Genomic DNA, 20,342 nt, shown 5'->3' with positions numbered 1-20,342 from the left:
TAATATATTTAAATGAAATGGATTATTGAGAGCAGGTGTATTTTGACGTTCAGTGAGTTAATCTGATGACCTATATTGACTGTTTATAACCTTTACACTCGTGAAAATACTGTGACAAGTAAAAGTCATGCATTTAAATTTTCCTTACATTAACAGACAAACATGAGCAACAAACTGTCCCAAAAGTAAAAGTACTCAGTTTATTTCATCACAGAATAATGTATGTCATTGGATTATGAGTATTAATACACCCAATCTCTCTTTATATAAACCAGGTAATTTTGGAAATATGGTAAAATCCGACAATTAAGGTCTTCCGTGGGCTCTGTAAATATTAGCAGCCAGTCACCGAACATGTTATTGAATTGTTACTACAAATGCCCTATATATGAAACTTAAATCATTATGGGTCTGAGATAACTAGGGTGTACAGATTCAAAAATTAGGCTGCTGGTCTTAGGACCTGTAAGGTCAACCAAGTGGCATGTTGATTTTCTCTTTTTGGTAATGAGCACTGGAGCTAAAACAATAAGGATATAACAACAACAGAAATGGTTGTAGGATGTTGCATTATATTAAATGTTTGACTTAAAATCAAAATATTGTCATAATACACTTTACTTTTTATAGGAGAGGATTTTGAGTGAGCAGATTTTTTTATTCTACCAGGTGCCATAAAAGTCACGAGTTATGCTATTTTTTTTTTTTTAGCATTTTTGTCACTTAGAAAATGTTAAAGATGATGTAGTGAGTCCATGTTAGCAACAATAGTCTAAAATTAGCCGTCATTATTATATGCACGCACAAATATGTTTGACCATATGGCACCAAAAGAACAAGGAAAGCATGGCAGAAAAGATGGATGACCTTTTTTAATGAATAGCCATAGGTTACATTAATAATTTCATGAATTAATGATAAACTAATAAATTAATAAATAGATTTAGCCATTTAAAAACAAACGTGAATGTCCCATTTTACCTGAACATGTCATTGGAGTGAGGTAGGGGTTCTTGGTATGTTTCAAGGCCCAAATAATCAAAATTATTTTACTTGGCAACATATTTTCTTCATAGAAATATAGCAGAGAACCATAACAAGTTATGAAAAAAACTTAAAGAAGCCTTAAGAGTTTTCTTGGTAATTTACCAAGAAGTGTCCCACATTACCTGACTTCACCCTACTCATGGGTAGCCAGTGAATAAAGTCTTATCGATTTATTAATATCACAATTTACTTGTTGATTATATTATAATCACACTAATTATAATTATAATGAGTATTAATCAATTTATATTATATAAAGTTATAATTATTTTTCTCTAACATGTAGTGGAGTAGAAACATCAAGTAGGAGCAGAGAATGCCACCGAAAACATGTAAATAAATAAATAAAACTACAGTATTTAAGTAAATGTACTTCCTTAATTTGCTCCACTGTTTGTGAAGATGACAGGTGATTGGACCCCGCGGTGTCGCGCGCCACGAGCTTTCAGCGAGCACGAGCGTTCTTGGGTTTTACGTGCACGCGGGATTAGGCTACTCGCAGCCGGCCGGTGAGAGTGAGGACACCGAGATAACGAGCACATCCTCGGCCGTTGCTCCTGTTGAGTCGTCGGAGTTTGTCCGGGAGAATGAGTCCGTACCGAGAAACCAGGAGCTAACGGCTGGAGCTAACGGCTGCCTGAACCTCGACCGTTGGATGTTAAGTTTAAAAGTTTCCCTCCGGACGGTTGTTTGTGCGGCTGCTGCGGGGATAAACCGCTGAGAGGGACAGGTGTCCTCTCACGTCACCAGCTCGGCTCCCCTCTCCATCCCCCGCTGGACTGTAGCACCGTACACCGGCGCTGGGAGTTTTAACTTTTCTTCTTGGGACAAAGCTGGACTTTTCTGAGCCATGTTGTGGGCAAGGTGGCTCGCCCTGCTGCTCTGCTGGGGGGCCACAAGCGGCGAGCAGCAGGCGGACGAGAGGGACGGGACCCCGCTAGAGGCCCGGACGGACTCCCGCAGACAACGGTCCCCTCCACCGGTGGAGCCGTTGGACTTTGGGTTTGTACCGGCGGCGGTTTATGATACTCACGCTTACTACGAGCCAGGGGCCATAGGGATCCTCTTCCACATGGTCCACGCTTTTCTCTACGTTGTTCAACCTCACACCTTCCCCAAAGGTGAGATTATCCCTCACCCCCTCCTCCTCATCCGTGCCCTTCTCTCTCCATCTTCTCTCTGCTTCTTACGGGAGGGCAACTGGCATGGCTTTAATTACTTCTTCTTCTCAGTACAAATCATTATGGACAAACACATAGTTCATATTTCGGTTTAATAACCGCTAGGCTAACGTGAGTTGTGTGCGTGTGGCTGTAACAGGTGTTACACTAAATTCTGTGACCCATCAGATTTAGCGACCTGATTAGGCGTTTTAGCTTCACTGATACTGCAAATGTTTTTCTAATGGCCATATACTGTTTGTGGATGGCTGCTAATCAAACTTTGTGACCCCAGTAGGATCAGAATTAAGATAGAATAGAGAGATTAGAGAATTTTTTTCACCCTTAACACAATTATTGTGCCACAGATGGTCATGCAAAAAACAACATATACATAGTATACAGTAAATAGTACATAGTAAGATACATGTGTACACAGTAAATTTAAAAAAAAAATAGAGAAAATAAATATACATGTAGTAAAAGTGACAAAAAGTGCAAATAATGGTGCAGTGCCTGAAGAAAAATAATTACACACACCGGCAAAACATCCTGACAGGTGCATCTATGTTATAATAGGACTATGTGACTATACAGAAATGTACAGAAACTGTACCAATGTTACTGTTTCACAAAAGTTACAGATTAAGCACAAATATGAATGGACACAAAAAGTATGATCTGTATTTAGGGGTCCATCACGCTGCAAGTAGGGGACACGGTGAAAAAAAAGTAGGGATAAGAGTTAACAACAGCTGATTCATTTGAGGTACATGATAATAGTGCATGAATATAATCTTCATCCAGTGCCAATGTCATCATGAGTTTTGGATAATAGCTGTAATAGAAACAGTGGCCAGTAGTGTGTAAGTCTATCTGTAAACCACTAACACCTCACCTGTCAAGGGGTCCCACGATAAAACTGAAATCCTTCAAATGAAACAATATGTGAAGGAAATAAACATAAACTGTTTACATGTCCATACTGAGGCCATAACCTGTGCTGAGGAGTCACATGTACATAGGCTCTGCTTTGTTTTTGGAAATCACTGGCCTAGCTGTTTCCCTAGCATCAAAGACCGTGACTGACATGTTTTACGTCATAAATAAACACCAAAGTCCAAAAAACATTGGAAACCTCAAAGAGGCCACTGTTGCAGGAATCATCTGACACTGCCGCTATATCTGTATTCTCTCACTGAGTGTAAATCTGTGCTGTATCATGGCTGACTCAACGCATGACTTCCAAAAAACCCTCTTAACTAAAATGCTACAGGGTCAAAAGAGCACGTGCATGGAGGGACTGTATGCATCAAAGGTGTGTGCTTGTTGAGCTCATAAACCAGTGTTATGAGCAGATTAATGGGATCAATAGCTGTCATAGCTCGTAAGTGATCCCCATGCTTTAACATTATTGAGGTGATTAAGGGGTGATCAGGTCTTTCAATTAATCAATGCATACATAGTGAATGTTTCCCTCTTTGCTGCCTGGTGTTGTACAGTCCAGTGACGGATATATAGAGCTACAACCCATTTAAAGCGGTTTGTTTGTGCACTGTATATACAACTATGAGTGGTCACGTTGGAGGATGACACTGTTCAATAGGATTGAAGGTTTTAAGTTGCTGCCATTTTGGTGTCCAGGGTTAGTGCCGCTGGCTGGGTAATCAATTAGCAGATCAGCGATTAGAGGAGGCTTTCTCAGTCACCTGCATCACTGCGTAATACCTTAATCCACTGGACCATATGCTGCTACTGCCAGGGACTTTCCAGTATGAATTACTGTCATACACACGCACAGGTAGAGACCACCTGGATGTCATGTCACATAACACACACAAATCAGATATCATATACCTATATGGAAAAACCATACATTTTACTCACACACATCGATCACACACACATATCTTGAGGTTAGTTAGCACACTGTTTACAATTGCATCACTCACGCATGAGTCAAACTAACTTAATTAACTAAATTACCTCAGCAGCAACAGAGTGAAGCAGCACTATCAGTTACAAAATGGCTGGATTAATAAACTCTGAATAAAGTATTTGGTTAAGTTTTACCTCTTAATTTAACATTTATTATTATGCATATTGTAATTAGCTTTGGGCAACTAATTTTTTAATATCCCAAGGTCACATTTTGTTTTCTTTCTCTCCACTTTATATTGAAGATGCACGTTTATGACTATTAGTAGATGAATATTTTACTCTCTTTTTCGGCTTCATGAGGTAACACAAACTGTTTACTCAGGCATGTTCTTACTTACACAAGGTTGCCAGGACTGGTTATAATAGTTAACTCACTGGTATGACCTGGTGTAGTAGTGTGGTGTATATTCAGCCTTTGTGCTGGTCTTATAAGGATCTGCTAACAGTTTCCATGTAATATACTGTCTGCATATGAGTTATGGAAAATATACATTTCTTGGGTTTGGTCCACATAGTTTTACTCTCTGTAAAGGTTAGGTTGAAAACACCAAAGTCCTTTACCATGAGAAAAACAGCACAAAGAAATAGTATAGTATTAAACTCCATGGGACACAGGTCGCAGTCATATTGTAGGTAATAAGTAAAAGTAATGAAATACACTGCTACAACTGTCCTAAAACAATTGTTGTGTCTAATATAAAGAGGTTGTTACTCCTAGAGACACCATGACCATATGACCACAACTACACACAAGCCACATGGGTTTTTCCCTGAGATAAATCTCGATTAATTTTCCAGGTTAGCATCTGTACATTAAACTGTACAAAAAGGCTACTGAACAAGCAAGTTAGAACATTGCAGGGACGCAATTTGCTGAGTTGTTTTTCCGCATATTTTTTTCGCTGAAACTCTAAATAGATCTGGAAGACTGTTGGTGAACAGAGGCTTATGTGTTATATGTCTCATTTCAGTATATTTTTGAAAATGCGGTCTTGGTGGAACAGTACAGTGTTATATTGATACCAGTCTTCCACTGAATTCTGTCACCCCATCATGTTTCCAGTAGTGCTGCTGTCCAGGGTTGAGGTAAGGGCTTGAGTAAGGTTATAATTAGCTGGTGCAGAGGTGACTGGTTGATGTCAGGGCTGAGGTTGACTTGAGGTTAAGATGGAGAAATGCAAATCAATGGGAGGTAAACTGAGGATGAGGGTATGTAGCTAACTGATTGGTCTTGTCAGATCAATTGGATTGAAGTTTGAACAATCTCACAGCAAGTCTGAGACAAAATCTCCACAAATCCCTGTCATATTAATAATGTAATTACTGTTTCAGGTTTCCAGTCGAGCTGATTTTATCTGAGTATGAATTACTGTGAAAGGGGCTGTCTTTGGTTCTTCAACTTTTCTGGCTTTTCCCTCTCTTGACTTGCTCATCCCTTTTAGCAAATCTGTGGGACAGTTGTTTTTATGATGAAGAAACATTTTGGACTCTCTCTATGTGAGGAGGCCGTGTCTTATCCCTCCGATACACACAGGGTAGATTAGAGGATTAGCATCCACAGGGCTAATGCTAACACTGCACAGCTACCACTGCTACAGATGGCACTGTGTCACACACACACACACACACACACACACACACACAAATGTGCAAGCACGTACGGGCATGCACACATACACATGTCCTGAAAGTGGGTCATAGTCCTGGTATTTGTCTGTTTGCCTTAATTACTGTGATTGGTTGAAAACGGGTTGTTTATCAGGACGCAAATGTCTTAAATGAGATTCCACTCAAGAGGAACTCAAATTAGTTGTCTGGCAGGGATATTTAAGACAAGGGAGGAAGGACTCCCTCCAAAAACTGCACTGTGTTATATATTGATGCTTTAGATCTGCCCAAACAAATAGAGATTGCAGCTACTGTTCATCTTTTATGCACTTTATAAAACTATTTTCAAGCACAGAGCTTTGAACATGTGTCTTTTTATGGTAGACTGGACGGTGTGAACTTAGCGTGTCTCTTGTAGAACTGAAATAAGAGACACATCAATTAATTGATAAGTCTTTGACGGAAAATCAATGGATGACAATTTTAGGGTAGTTAATTAGTGTGATTAACAGGGGCCATACACATCACAGCTGTTGAAGTAGAGATACCTATACAGCTAATTTGCATCTGCAGTCCCTGGCAAATAGATTAATTAATTGTTTAAGTAATAAAATGATTCCAGCCTCTCAAATATTTTCTGATATTCTTAGAGTTGTGATAGTAGATATTTTGGCGTTTTCTACTATTTACTGATATTTTATAGACAGGCAATCAATCTATTATTCAGTGAAATGATAGGCAGATTAATCAATAATGAAAATAACTGTTACAGTCTGTTATCTCTCTTTATCTAAACTTGAAATCTGATTTCTTGTGGGAAGCGTCTAATTAAGTGTCTGATGCAAACAGGGGGAAAAGACCACACAATCCTCTTAGTTGTTTTGCTCCAGCTTACAGTGGGCTGTGTAACTTTCTTTAGCTCCTGGTGCCATGAAAATACATACTGTACTTACAGCCTTGTGTAATGCTGAGTAAAACATACTGTACAGTGAGGAGTATTTAAAGTCAAATACAGTAAGTGCTACGTAACATCGTAACACCTTTTAAACTGCAGCTTGCGTCATCACTTACTTTTAACGTTGTGTCTTATAATACATTTTTATTCTAATGGAGTGACCCTGGCTCTTTTAAATCTCACTTTGTCATCCCAATGTTAAACTTTTTTCAAAATTGGAGGTTCCTGACCTGGGGGACCAGGACCCCTTACGAGAGGTCACAGGGTAAATCTGAGGTTAGCTGCATAGGAAAGAAAAGGCTTTTCTCTGATGTTTGCCCTTTTCTTGTCACATAATGGATAGTTCTACCTTTTTGGGTCTCAAAAAATTCTCAAATAAAACTCTAGAAGCATTGTATGATTTGCAGCAGGTGTTTGTATTTCATTTTTAGAATCTATCTCAGATGTGAATCACTATTGGATTAAACTGCTCACAGCTCATAAACATGTGCTACTTGTTATGAGTAGATATTGCTTAATTTTAAGGAGTGATAATGTCTTTTTCCAGCACTCTTACCTACCATGGACTCCACTAGTGCTGGCTAATAAATTGATATTAGCTATATCCATATCTTGATATGAGACGAGATATTGTCCTAGACTTTGGATATCATAATGTCATAAGTGTTGTCTTTTCCTGGTTTTAAAAGCTGTATTACAGTAAATTGATGTAATTTTCTGACCTTACCAGACTGTTCTCGCTGTTCTATTATTTGCCTTTACCTGCTTAGTCATTAAATCCACATTACTGATGATGATTTAGCAAAAATTGGATAGCGTAAATGTTCTCCAGTAGGGTAGTTAAAGTGTTAAGGTCAGCTCCACTGTCCAGGAAACAGAGACAGACCAACCCTCATCATCACTTCCACTAAAAAGCTTGCTTTCTCTTAAAAGCATAAAAGCTTGAATAATTTCAGGGGCAACATTGTGACTATATATTTCCAAAAAATCCATTTTATCAAAAGTAAGCATTATGAAACTCAGCTTCAAGTTACAACTTCAAGTTTTTCTGTATTGCCTCAAATAAGCAAACAAGTTGGCAAATACATATCCAAAATACATGATTAACAGTCATACAAATGTTTGCTCCAGCCTTCTTTGTTTTGTGTATGTGGAACGGAGAGTGTTTTTTCTTTACTTTAAATGAGTCCTATATTGTGAAAAGTAGATGTGATTGTCAGGTTGCATAAGGCTCTGTCCACACCTTCCAATAATCTCTCAGAGCGGTTCAGTGTAGCGGATTGTGCGGGCCTATATTTACACGTTGCAGTAAGAGGGTTGTTGTTTCTGACTGACTTACATATCACAACAGCTAATTAGCAGCACTGTTTGGTGGTTTGCTGTTGACATTTTCAGCCTTATGGTGGCCTCTATGAACCCGTGTGTGATTGTCATGATGTTGATACAGTGTTTGCTCCATCTTGCTTCACTGAAGTGAAAACACTAATAGATCCAACTAGAGTTTCTTTAAAGGCCTTTTATTATGAAAAAAAAAGTCAAGACACATACATTCCATTTTTATCAACGACAGTGATACTAAAAATGTGATTTGTCAAATCAGAAACTAAAACAAAAACAAAACATGAAATGTCACATAATATATGCACGTGTTGGTACGAAATCAGTTCATCATCCTGACTTTTGCAACAGCCACGTTAGTTCAAGTTGGGCAGTGGTCTGCTCATCCTTTCAGGTCTTGCTCTGATGGTCGTTTATCCCCCCTCCCTTCCTTTCATTTGCAGTAGCTGCCTCTCCTAGTGGGTCACTGAATTAAGCTGTCTAAGCTTAACTGTCCTCGGTGGCTAATGCTAACTAAGTACCTGAGCAACAACAGGTGGCATCGGTGTGACTCAGATGTGCTCGCATGCTGCATCTGCAGAGTTAAAAGAGGTAGAGGTCCTCACCCTACATGACGGTGTGAGGTCTCCTCCAGGTGAAGCAGTTTTATTTCTGAGAAAAGTAAGGCAGTCACCTCCCAGCAGGACAGGAGGATGGCATTGAGAGGATTATCCATATGGTCACAAAAGATATCCAAAATCTCAGCTCCTTTTACTCACCAGAAAGGCTTAGTCTGAGGCATTTTTACTTTTAAAGTGCAGACTGAAAACCTCACATGATCTGGAGGCAGCCAATCATTCAACAAAGGAAAAACCAAAAATCTCATTAAACCCTCCGTAGACACTGTTTAGTATACTAGACAAAATGTTAAAGTATTCTTGTGGCCATCAGGATTTGTTTCAAATGCTGAATCTTCTCACATCATAAAGTGAATCCCCAAGGAATGTCAAGAAACTGGACTCTAAGAAATCATATTGGGGATTTTTCAATATTTTGTGACATTTTATTGAGAAAAAGATAACTTTATAAATCAGAAAAACAATTGGCAGAATAATCATTAACAGAAATAATCATTAGTTGCAGACCTATGTAAAATGTGGAGAGACAGAGCATGACACAAGAAATAGGATAAACACAACAGCATATTATAGGAAGTAACTTATTTACTGGAACATTTTAAACGTAAGAGGGCTACAAACAAATCTAATCACACTACACTTTAGTTGCATGTGCTTTCTCACCTCACCTAAGAGTCAGCAGGTGTGCCAACAGAAGGCAAAAGAGACACACAGTGTTTCAGTGTGTGTGTGTTGTGTGTTTGTATGACAGCTGTGTCAGCATTTACATGCTAAACTGGCCTCCATCTGCTTGCTGTTTGCAGTGGCATCTACTGCACCAACCTGAGAGGACTAGCCATACTGATTATAAACACTGGAAAATATTGCCTTGACTATCTACATGGCTTCAAATAAGTAGTGCTCAATTTTTATATACTGTAGGTAAGTGTATGTCCAAATAAATATGGTGAAAGCATATATCATATATGATAATGGACGTAGCTACCTTGACATCACCCACTGGGTTGCGGACTGCCATTATGAAGCCTCAAATTCAGCATTTTGGCCATCGCCATCTTGGTTTTAGGAGCCAGAAGTGACCATATTGGCATAAGAGGGTGGAGCTGTGGAGGAGCAAGGGGATCTGACTCCTAGACTTTAGCAACACCTCACACACACACACCTCACACACACACACACTTCACATTGTGTGTAACATTAAGCCACAATAAAATGTAAATGGCTGAGTTATATAAAACTTACAGTTGGAGTTGTGCTGACTGTTAAAATTAGCTATAGAGACCAGAACTGTTTTTGTATCAGGCTGTAAACATGTTCACTTCTGCTGTACAGCTGGGTACCTACAGGGATTTACTGGCCTTCGGAGCCAGCCTCAAGGGCCATTCAACGAACTACATTTGTCGGCCCTTTGGCATTGTCTTTATTTTTCAGCCCTGAGGTTGTCGCTCGGATGGAAGTCGTATTCAGGTCTTTTACTTAACAACTTCAACTACTGAAAATTTTTACAGAAGTAGTCTCAAAATATATTGACAGTACCAAAAGTAAGATATTTGTCCATTTCAAAATTATAGATATGTGTGTAGATATTGGATTCTAATTGTTGGCACACACGAATGTTGTATCTGATAAAGTCGAACCTAATTTTAAGTACTTTATATACTGGCTGGTAGCTTAATCTATAATAATAAAGTATTAATCAGAATTTGCTGAAATAATTGTGGTAGAGTTAAAAAATGCATTGTTTCCCTTTAAAATAAGCCGAGTAGAAGTATTAAAAAAAAGAAGCATAAAATGAAAAGTATAAGTACCTCAAAACTCTTCAGTACTTGAGTAAATTCCATCGCTGTTTTTTGTGCATGCATTCGCTTCTGTGAGCTGTAGATTTAAATATATCAGCTTATACATAATTTGTTTTATCTTTCTACTGTACATGTTGTCAAGTGCACAGACTGTCTACGAAGCATGTTTGTGTTGTTTGTGCGCATGCATACAGGTGTTCTTGTTAGTGTGTGAAGGCATCGGTGTTTACCTGCTGAGTAACAGTCGGGGTGAGTCACCAACCAGGTAGGCTTAGTGTTGGCTGACCTATATAAACACAGACAGCTGGACTGAACTGTAGTCCTCATGGCAAGCTACACAGTTCAAACAGCCTCCATGGCAACACACAGCTGTTAGATATATGAGGAAATAGATCCACAATACTGTCCTCGGAAATTAAAATATGAATCCCCATAATCTGTGTTGTCTGCGCGTGAACAGATGAATGGATTTTGACGGCAGCGTAGCTTCTGAAATGTTAAACAGGAAGTGTGTTTGATTGTCTGTGAAACTGGCGTGGGAGTCACCTACAAGCAGCATACTGCATGTGAAACACTGTCGGACAAGTGATTATTAATACGTGTATGTGGGTTGAAAGACCTGTTACTTAAGTGGTCACCTATCTGTTCTTTTTTTTTTTTCAGATTTGATTGTTCAAGTCATTCAGCAAAACATGGGGGGAATCAAAATCGAAGAATGGAGAAAGGTACATTTAATTTAAGAGATGATTGAGATTAACTTTTGTTTTGATATTGCAGTGTTGCACTGATAAATGTATTCCTTGATTTATGTTCTTGCAACTTACGTTAAAATAACGTTTTATGGCCTTACGGTGTGTGTCATTCGAAAAAACTTGTGTGTTATATAAAGAAATACTTTGAACATAACAGTAAAAATCAAAGTTAGATTATATCACGGCCTAATAACTGTGATGTTAGCTAGACATCTGGGAGTCCCCTGATTTGGTTTGAGCTTGTTTGAAATAATTTTTCTCTTGTTTCATCTTTCCTCTACCTTGAATCTTGATGTTGCCTTCACATCCCTTTTTAAAAACTGTAATTCTTCTTCCTCCTAATCTCCTGGCTGTCACACTGACCTTGTTCTGTCTCTCTTTGTGTCCCTTTGGCTTTGTGTGTGTGTTCACGTGCACGTGCTTTTCTGCATGTATCGGTGTGCACGTGCTATGGGGTTGCAGCCAGAAAATGTGGTCCTGTTACTACAGGTAAACTCATACCACTGTGTTCTCATAATACACTCTGCAATATCTCAGAAATGACTGTGTGATGGGGAATGATGATTGTACGAACCCTCTCCCTCCTGCAGTGGATTTACTACGAGGCCGGATTCCTCATATGTGCGGCCCTCGGTATCTTCTTCGTGGTCCTCACCCCGATTATAGGCATGTGCTTCTGTGTGTGCCGATGCTGTGAGAACTGCGGAGGGGAGATGCACCAGAGACAGAGAAAGAACGTCGACTGTCAGAGAGGTTTCTACACCGCCTCACTCATCGCCACCTCCATCTTCATCATGTGAGTTGTCGTTATTTTCAGTTCAGTCTTTATCATCATTATCATCTTGTTAATCATCACTGTGAGCATTATTTTTTATTTCCATCAGATAAACCTACATATTATTAGTGGTACTCTGTTCTTATTGTGTGCATCCTGGATCACTGGATTCTGATGGGTTGTTGGAGGGTGTTTTTTGGATACACTGTACTGTGCTGGATACTGGAAAAAGTATTTAATTATATACGTTAAAATGTATATATCAACAGAAAGGGAAGTATGTCTTGTTAAACTTTAAGTTGTAGATCCCAAAGCAACCAGCGCACAAATGTTTTCTAAATTTAAATTCACCCTAATGTGCTAAAATTGACTATTAGTAGGCTTAGAGATGAATATGACTATGAAACTAGGGATGCACCAATATGGATTTTTTTCAACCGATACCTATAACCAATAATTATCTGCTTATTATGGCCGATAACCAATAATTTCACATTTTTGTATTTTGAAAAGAAGTGTATAACCTGTAGTTTATGTACACCTGAGCATAAGAAAGGCTAATATGTAGTGAGAAAATATGGCTGATTTAATATTCCATAGCCCTGACCTAACCAAATCAAACCCAACATCACTATTGTTAACACTGAAAAAGAGGGAGATTTTCTGGGGTATTGTCATATGGCCTACCCTCAATCCTGTTGTCTTCCTCTGGAACTGTGAAAGACATCCACGCTGCAACATGTTTTACCCTCTAGACAGCGTGCTGCAGTTGTTGTTGTTCTTCTTGTCTGTGTTTATTTGCGGCCTGCAAACCAAGTTTGAAGTTACATGTACCGCCACACACTTTGAGGGTGGGTAGATGCTGCCCTTGATAAGTCAGTGAAAACAGTCTGACTTCATATTATCAGTGCTATTTATCGGTTATAATTTTAGTTATTGGAATAATGCATAATAATTTAAATGTCCCATTATGGGCCAGTAATTTATCAGCTCGATATATATTGGCATCCCTCTATTAGACACAACACCCAGTTCGAGTCTGGCCCAGGGGCATGTGTTGCATCTGTCTCTCCCCCTTACTTCCTGCAATCTTTGCACTGTCTGTATTAAAGGCAAGTAACACTAAAACATCACTGCAAAGAGCTTAATGAAAATTAACTTAATGATCCCAGATCAGAAGTAAGCATAATTTCACTGTAAAATTATTTTATAGTGCAACAAATTATGCAAAACTCAAGGTATGTACAAACCTTTTGTTGCACTGTTTTTGCATGTTCTTTGCATCTTCATATGTTGGTTCTTAAAAGTGTGCTCTGCTAACTTAGCATTGAACTCCTGTAACATTATCAGTCTCATGATAGACATTTTAAAATATCAAAATTGATGCAGTTGAACTAGAAATGTAGTCTTTTTTATGCCACATATTTTTTTTCCTAGTCAAATCCTGGTGCCTTGGTTACCCAGCTGATAGTTTAGTCAGAGATTCAGTTTGTTATGCTTTTAGCTAATAATGTAGCCTCGAGCCCCATGAAGAGATGAGGAATTGGCCTCAGAGGTCTGATGACCGCACCTCTTTTTGACTCCACATTTTCATTTCATTTGAAACTTCCACCGACCTCAAGTGACATCACTCAAGGCAGTTTATCCCATTTTTACAGTTCCCTCTGAGCCACAAAAGGCTTTACATAATAGCAGTGTCCCGTAGTGCTCCACAAGATCTGTAAACAAATTTTGAGGTGTAAAATCAGTGGCGTTTCCCTTTAACAACATCTGCTCCCCCACAGTCTGGAAGCTGTCTGCAGTTTACCTGCTGTGTATAAGGAGCAGGTGCACGGTCAGAGAAACACGATCCAAACTGTGCAGGACAGTTAGGTGTTACTGATATCACTTGGCTGACTGTCAGAGGCCGCTCTGTCTGAATGAATGCTTTCACATCACAAACATGCATGCTCGCGCACACAAAAACACACATGCACATATGGGTACATGAAGCACTTTGTAGCCATTTCGAGATGTGCAGACATTATCTGATCAGGGTTTGTTAATATGATTCTTTCATAATCTCTCACACAGAAGATTCTTTGTTTGTTTATAGACATTCAGTCAAATCTTTACTTTTGGTTCAGCAGACTAAAAGAGATCAGTTATCTGGATGATGAATTAAATACCTTTAAAAAGTAATAAATACGTTCAGGAAGAACACACAGCCGTAACATTACTGCAGTAATTAACAAAAACTCTAAAAGCTGAAGGTTTGCACATCATCAGCTCAGCACCCTGCCAGACTTCCAGTGAATTGTCACAGCATTGTCCATCCTGCATCCTCCATCCTGGACAAACTTGAGATAAAACTGGGGCGTTGTCCATTATCCTCATTAAATCCTTACCAGTCATAATTGGGTTGGATCGTAGAGAAAAAAGGTAGATGCATTGCAAAATAATTTACAGCTTGCAGGGGAGTGTGTACATTTACTGACTGTACATCATGTAGATCTTTCCAAAACAGTTAAACAACAATTGTGACAAAGTTCTTGTACATGAAAAGTTTAATTGACACAAAAACTCTTACTCTAACCACAAGTACACTAAAACTAGTTGTGGCAAAAACAACAACATTTTAGTCATGCAAGAAACTAGACATTAAAAGAAAATGAAAATTAACTAATATGATATTGTGTACTTGCACAATGAGCTAAAATTAAATAAAAATAAACAGATAATGACTTTAGTTTTAGTCCTTATCAATTTGGTCAAATTTGTCAACACAACAAGCACGAGGAGGGATGGGTGGAAATGTTTATTGATGTTTACTTGACCTTGAGTCAACTGCCTTTCACGGAGTGTTGTGCTTTTATTCTAATACCCCTGAACTACTTAAATCTTGCCCCTGACAAATACTGTACCCCTCAAATTACAAAAAAGTAATACTGAAACCAATTAAAAATGTAACTAAAACTAAACACTTTCGAACAATGAAAATCAATCGGAAAAGAGGAAACCCACTCTGGCAACTAACTGAAATTAACTGAATTGAAAACATAAATTACTGCTGTGCAGTAACTAAAGAGTTATAAACATAAAGAGACATGTTCAGCAGAGAAATGTGACTTTGCAGGCTGATCTCATGTGTCAGTGACTTTTGAAGCCCATGCAGCAGAAATACATTTAAATGTAGCCACATGCTGCCCTCTGCTGGTAAATACTGCACACTGTTTTTCTTTACTGATCCCGTACGTGTGTGTGTGTTTCAGTCTGGGAGTACTCATTGCCTATGCAGCGAACCACAATGTCAGCGCCCAGATTAAAAGCACTCGGCGGTTCATCAACACCAATATGAGAGACCTGAAGACATTTGCCAACAACACACCTGCGGTATGCCCCTACACACACACACACACACACACACACACACACACACACACAGATGCATTCCCATGTATAACACACACATACACCAGAGGTCATGTTTGAATGTATAATGTGTGTTTTCTGTTGCAGCAAATCGAATACCTGACAGCCCAGTACACCACAGCAAAGAACAAAGTCCTGTCAGACCTCGACAGTGAGTTGAACTCAGACTGTTTACACACACTGTTTGTCTCATGTCTCTCACGTTGTTTGCCTCCGACTGCCTGTGTTTACCTACAGCAGTAATATATAACTGTAGTGTTGTCATAAAACTGTCTGATCTGTCTGTGTTTCCTGACAGACATTGGACCGTTGCTGGGTGGGAGGATCCACAGTCAGCTGGAGAAAGAGGTGGTTCCTTCGCTGGACACTGCGCTGCGTATGGCAGGAGGTAACACACACACTCAGCTTTTAAAACCACCTTCTCTTTATCTCAAACAGTCAACATGTAGTGTCAATGCAGTGCCAATGCCGCTGAGCTGAAACATCATCTCCTTTGTCTGTCATGTCATCTGATCAGTGGTATTTATTTTGAAATTCAAGGATAGACCTCTTTGGCCATGAACTATTTTTGTCACAATATAAATTCAGTTGTTATGAGCTGTTATAGTGTTTTGTGTTATCTGTTGTTTACCTGTCTAATGGGTTTTTAAAATTGGCATTTGTTTGTGCTGCATTGGCTGTGCTTGACCCATCAACATACACCTACATTGGGACCAATCGACATACATCAATGTCAGTCATGGTCCCTTTTGTGCATGGAACGTACCTACTCCAGAATAAGAGCTACAAAAAAGTCCCCCAAAACGCCATTTTAAAAACTAGGGTCGTTCCTCGTTCGCATGGTGCAGATGCAACAAAAAGGAGGTTTCTTAGAACAATAAAAAACTTCCTCTGGTCTTGTTCCATATTTTTAAGAGTCCTTTCGTGGTTTTGTCACTGCAGAGTCCTGGTGTGTATTTTAAGGGCATAACCTCACCCTATTTTAACTTTTCCTTTTTCCTCTTTGATTTCCTCACATTTCTTTTTATCTAAAGCAAAAGTTGAGAGTGCCATCAAAGGTAATCAGAGCTGTTCTGCTGATCTGCCCCTCTGTTGTGTCCTTTGAGATGTCTTCTGTTGTGGTTTCCGGTTGTGGGTTGTTGGTCTGTGGTCAGTGTTATTGTTGGGTAGTTCTGTGGTGGTTGCATGAATTGTCAAATCCTTTGAGGCTCAACCAGTTTGACAATACAGAACCATACTCTGTTGTGGATTATTTTAGTACAAGTGTAGGTTTTGTCAAAAAATGTTAATTTTTGATTCAATGTCATCCTTCCTCTTTCTCTTGCAGCTATGCGGGAGACCAAAGAGGCCCTAGAGAACGTCAGCTCCTCCTTGGAGGTTCTTCAGGAAGGGACAGGAAAACTTCAGGCCAGTCTATCAGGGGAGCGCGCCTCTCTGTCTAACACCTTGTCAGACCCTGCCTGCACTAATGGAGCTGTGTCTCCCACCTGTAATGCCATCCGCTCCACGCTGTCCCAGCTGGGAATCAACGCTGACTTCTCCAGGGTACCAAGGAGCTAAAGATTGTCTGAAACATGAGATGCAAATCAAAATCTGACAATAAATGGAAACTATGGAGATATATTTGTCTCAATATTACTTTTGAGGAGATAGAGAATCCATTTGTAAATGTGTAATCTGTAAAGATCAAACAACCTCCACAAATACAAATACAAAATATTTTATAAAAGATGTTTTTTTTAATTTTTGGAATTTATTTGCGTTTTTGCATAATGGTTTTGTGGGTTTGCAAATCTTTTTTGTATTTTTGGAGGTGGTTTTATGTTTACAGACTACACATTAACAGACAAATTGTCTATCTGTTCACACAAATAATATTGAGACAGAACTATCTCCATAGAAACAAGCATTTTAGTTGCCATATTTACTCTTCTTTTTTCTCTGTCTGTCAGCTCCCAGATGTCAATCATGCCTTGGCCAATGTCAATACTGTTCTGAGAACAGACCTCAGCAACATTGTACAAAAGGTTTGTCTCTGTCTCAGTTGTCACCTTGTCACAACTGTTCATGTTGTCACTCTCTGTTTCACCCATCATATTCCTGCAACACACCCTAGTTAAAACAGATATATATTTTTAATCATCTTTTCTCTCTTACTTTCCACCTGCAGGGTTACTCATCCTTTAATGATACACCAAAACTGGTTAAAGAACAAACTAAAAATGTTGTCTCAGGTACACGAGTGTGTGTGTGTGTGTGTGTGTGTGTGTGTGTGTGTGTGTGTGTGTGTGTGTGTATGCTGTTTGTATATAGCTGTATAAATGGAGCTGTTTTCCATCCTAGTTAGAAATGACATCAAATCTGACTGTACTCTTTCACCTTTCTATTTTTTCTTTTCCCGCCTTCACCTGCACACTTGTGAATGATGAAACCACAGCTCTACCTCGTAAGTCCTTCTTTGTCTCTTTACACTTTGTTTTACATTTTACATTTCTCATTGTTAGCACCTCTGATTTTACAGGCTTTCTAGTTGATATAGAAAAATGCACTTCTTCATGCTGCTTTCTGATTTTTCTTTTGCCTTTTTGTTTGTGTGCAGGAGTAAAAGGCATGCTGGATAAGATTGGCACAGAGATCAACAGCTTCTCCAAAATGTTTCCAGTGGAAGCTTCTCTGGCCAATTTCACCATTTTCCTCAACGACGGACAGAAAAAGATCGAGGCCTACTACCCACAAATTGACCAAATGGATTTTTACAGGTTTGTGCATATGTGTTTTTATGTATATATTTATTAATCAGGTCTTGGGGACATAAATCACTGACATTATGGGGACAAAAATCCAGTCTTGGTTGCAAGACTTTGGCCTCCACAAAGTTAAGTATTTCCTTTAAGGTTAATACTTGGTTTAAGGCTTAGGGCCATGATACACCAAACCAATGGTCAGCTGTTGGTCAGTATCAGGCCGTCAGTGAGCGTCTGTCACCCTTGTTTTGGCGGTATGTCCCGCACAGTTGGCACTAGTCAGCCCTTGTTGACGTTTAGGACAATTCAACATGTTGAGCCAGCGCTGGAGACAGCGGAGCCTGTTGGTGAATGAAATCACTCTGATTGGCTGTTCAGCTTGGTGCAGGGAAGGAAAACAGAAGTGAGGAAAGCAAACAAACAGCTCAAGTCAAGAGGGCATGAGATCAAAACAAACTTGTTGAATTAGTTAAGATCATGTTTTTAGCCATTTAGCTCTTTAGCATTTTGTGTTATTTGCTAGCACACAGTAAATACTTTTTGCTCTTTCAACATCAGGTTGAGTTGTTAATGTTAATGTGTTGTTAAACTGGCTAACTATCGACTTGTACCTGCCCTGTTGATCTTCCAGTTTCCCTTTTTGAATGACAAATATAAACTATTACTGTCTGTTGCTATCGAGTTGTCGCACAGGTGCAGAACATACTTGCTACTTGACCATTGGCTGTAGTCTTTGCACTGCGTTCAAATGCAACTTTTTGCTCCCCTCAGCTTTACAAAGCTTTATATCAAGTTTCAGATCATTTTTTAGCTGTCAGGCCTGCATCTTTATTGTTTTGGTTCACTCCAGGGTTCCTACGCAAGTATGGAAAGTATGGAAAAGTATGGAAATAAATTTGATCAATTTCCAGGTATTAAAAAGTATGGAAAATGAAAAACAAAGTATGGAAAAATATTTATGTTTCCAGACTATTTACAACTGTTCTAAAATACTGTTTTCTAAAATAGAAAATTAGGTATTTCCAAAAATAATTTAATCAATCCAGATCGTGTTTTATGCCGGGCCAAGCACAGTTTGTGTGAGAGCAAACGTCTCAGAAAACATACCGCCCCTTTTACCTGATTAACAAGTGGTATGTCCAGTCCGCTGCCCCATGACCCTCCTCCAGCCCCCCAGGTGTCAAGTTTTATTCATTCCAACACTGCACCTTCGACAAGAAGACGAGTTTCATGTGGTTCACAATGGGTAGATGCAAGTTTTTGGATGGATGGCTTGACAATACCATATATAAATACTGGTTGGCCAAGGATTCCCCATTCACACACAGAGGTAGATGCAAGCTTTGTGTGAAATTGTTTGACATTGCCAACATGGGGGAGAAGGCGATTCTGAGCCACATGAAAGGAAAAAACACAGACGTCTCGTTACTGCATCGCTTGCACCCAGAGTACCAACCTTTTTGCCTCAGCCCAGACATTGAACTTACCTGGGTTTTGAAATTCCAAATGTATAGGAACCCTGTCACTCTCACTATTCTCATAGCGTAGCTTTCAGCGGCAGCAGGCAGCTGTTTTAGGCAAAACACCTCTAAAAACCCACTGTACACTACCTGCTCAGCATCAATCAGCAGACAGACACAGTTAGAGACTAGAGCATTTAACAGCTAAAGAGCCAGATATTAGCGGAGATCAATAACAGAGCTAAATAAAAGAGAATGTGAATATTGGATTTACATTGCCAGGTGGCCAGAAATACAACTCCAATGAATGATAATGTTGCTCTGCGTGTGTTACAATCAACTCCTCCTTATCATCTTAAAAGGTGATGATGATATCAGTGTCATGTAAACATTTTGTTTCTGCTGCCCCCAAGTGACCAAAAAATCTGTTAATATGTTTGTTATTATGGTCAGCACTGTGTCCCCACAAATGACAGCCCTGTGTGTGTCTGTGCTGCAGGTGGATCGGCTGTGTGGCGGTGCTCTGTATGGTCGTCCTCGTCTTAGCCTTCAACATCCTCGGACTGCTGTGTGGCACCTGCGGCTATGACAAGCAAGCTACGCCAACAACCCGAGGCTGCCTGTCAAACACCGGTGGCAACCTGCTAATGGCGTATGTTACCAAGACAACAACCAACACTCAAACTGAAGGGAGAGTAGAGCAGTGATGGACATCAATTCCTCATTTACTCATTC

General features: G+C 39.4%; 1 protein-coding gene across 1 annotated transcript in view; it reads left to right on the top strand.

Annotated features, from left to right (window-relative positions):
- Positions 1–1,562: 1,562 nt before the first annotated feature.
- prom1b (prominin 1 b) overlaps positions 1,563–20,342 on the top strand; it is a 33,471-nt gene continuing 14,691 nt past the window's right edge. Inside the window, exons 1-14 of the mRNA XM_049572069.1 lie at positions 1,563–2,168; positions 11,129–11,190; positions 11,680–11,706; positions 11,808–12,013; positions 15,244–15,364; positions 15,491–15,554; positions 15,702–15,791; positions 16,438–16,461; positions 16,731–16,948; positions 17,356–17,430; positions 17,574–17,637; positions 17,841–17,849; positions 18,003–18,162; positions 20,107–20,259. Coding sequence (XP_049428026.1) covers positions 1,898–2,168; positions 11,129–11,190; positions 11,680–11,706; positions 11,808–12,013; positions 15,244–15,364; positions 15,491–15,554; positions 15,702–15,791; positions 16,438–16,461; positions 16,731–16,948; positions 17,356–17,430; positions 17,574–17,637; positions 17,841–17,849; positions 18,003–18,162; positions 20,107–20,259 — 1,544 coding nt within the window. The 5' untranslated portion in view covers positions 1,563–1,897. The remainder of the gene's footprint in view (positions 2,169–11,128; positions 11,191–11,679; positions 11,707–11,807; positions 12,014–15,243; positions 15,365–15,490; positions 15,555–15,701; positions 15,792–16,437; positions 16,462–16,730; positions 16,949–17,355; positions 17,431–17,573; positions 17,638–17,840; positions 17,850–18,002; positions 18,163–20,106; positions 20,260–20,342) is intronic.

The sequence above is a fragment of the Epinephelus fuscoguttatus genome, linkage group LG3 (genome assembly GCF_011397635.1).
Source record: "Epinephelus fuscoguttatus linkage group LG3, E.fuscoguttatus.final_Chr_v1".
Classification (NCBI taxonomy): domain Eukaryota; kingdom Metazoa; phylum Chordata; class Actinopteri; order Perciformes; family Serranidae; genus Epinephelus; species Epinephelus fuscoguttatus.
The sequence above is the reverse complement of the archived record's forward strand: the minus strand, read 5'-3'. Positions and strand labels throughout refer to the sequence as shown.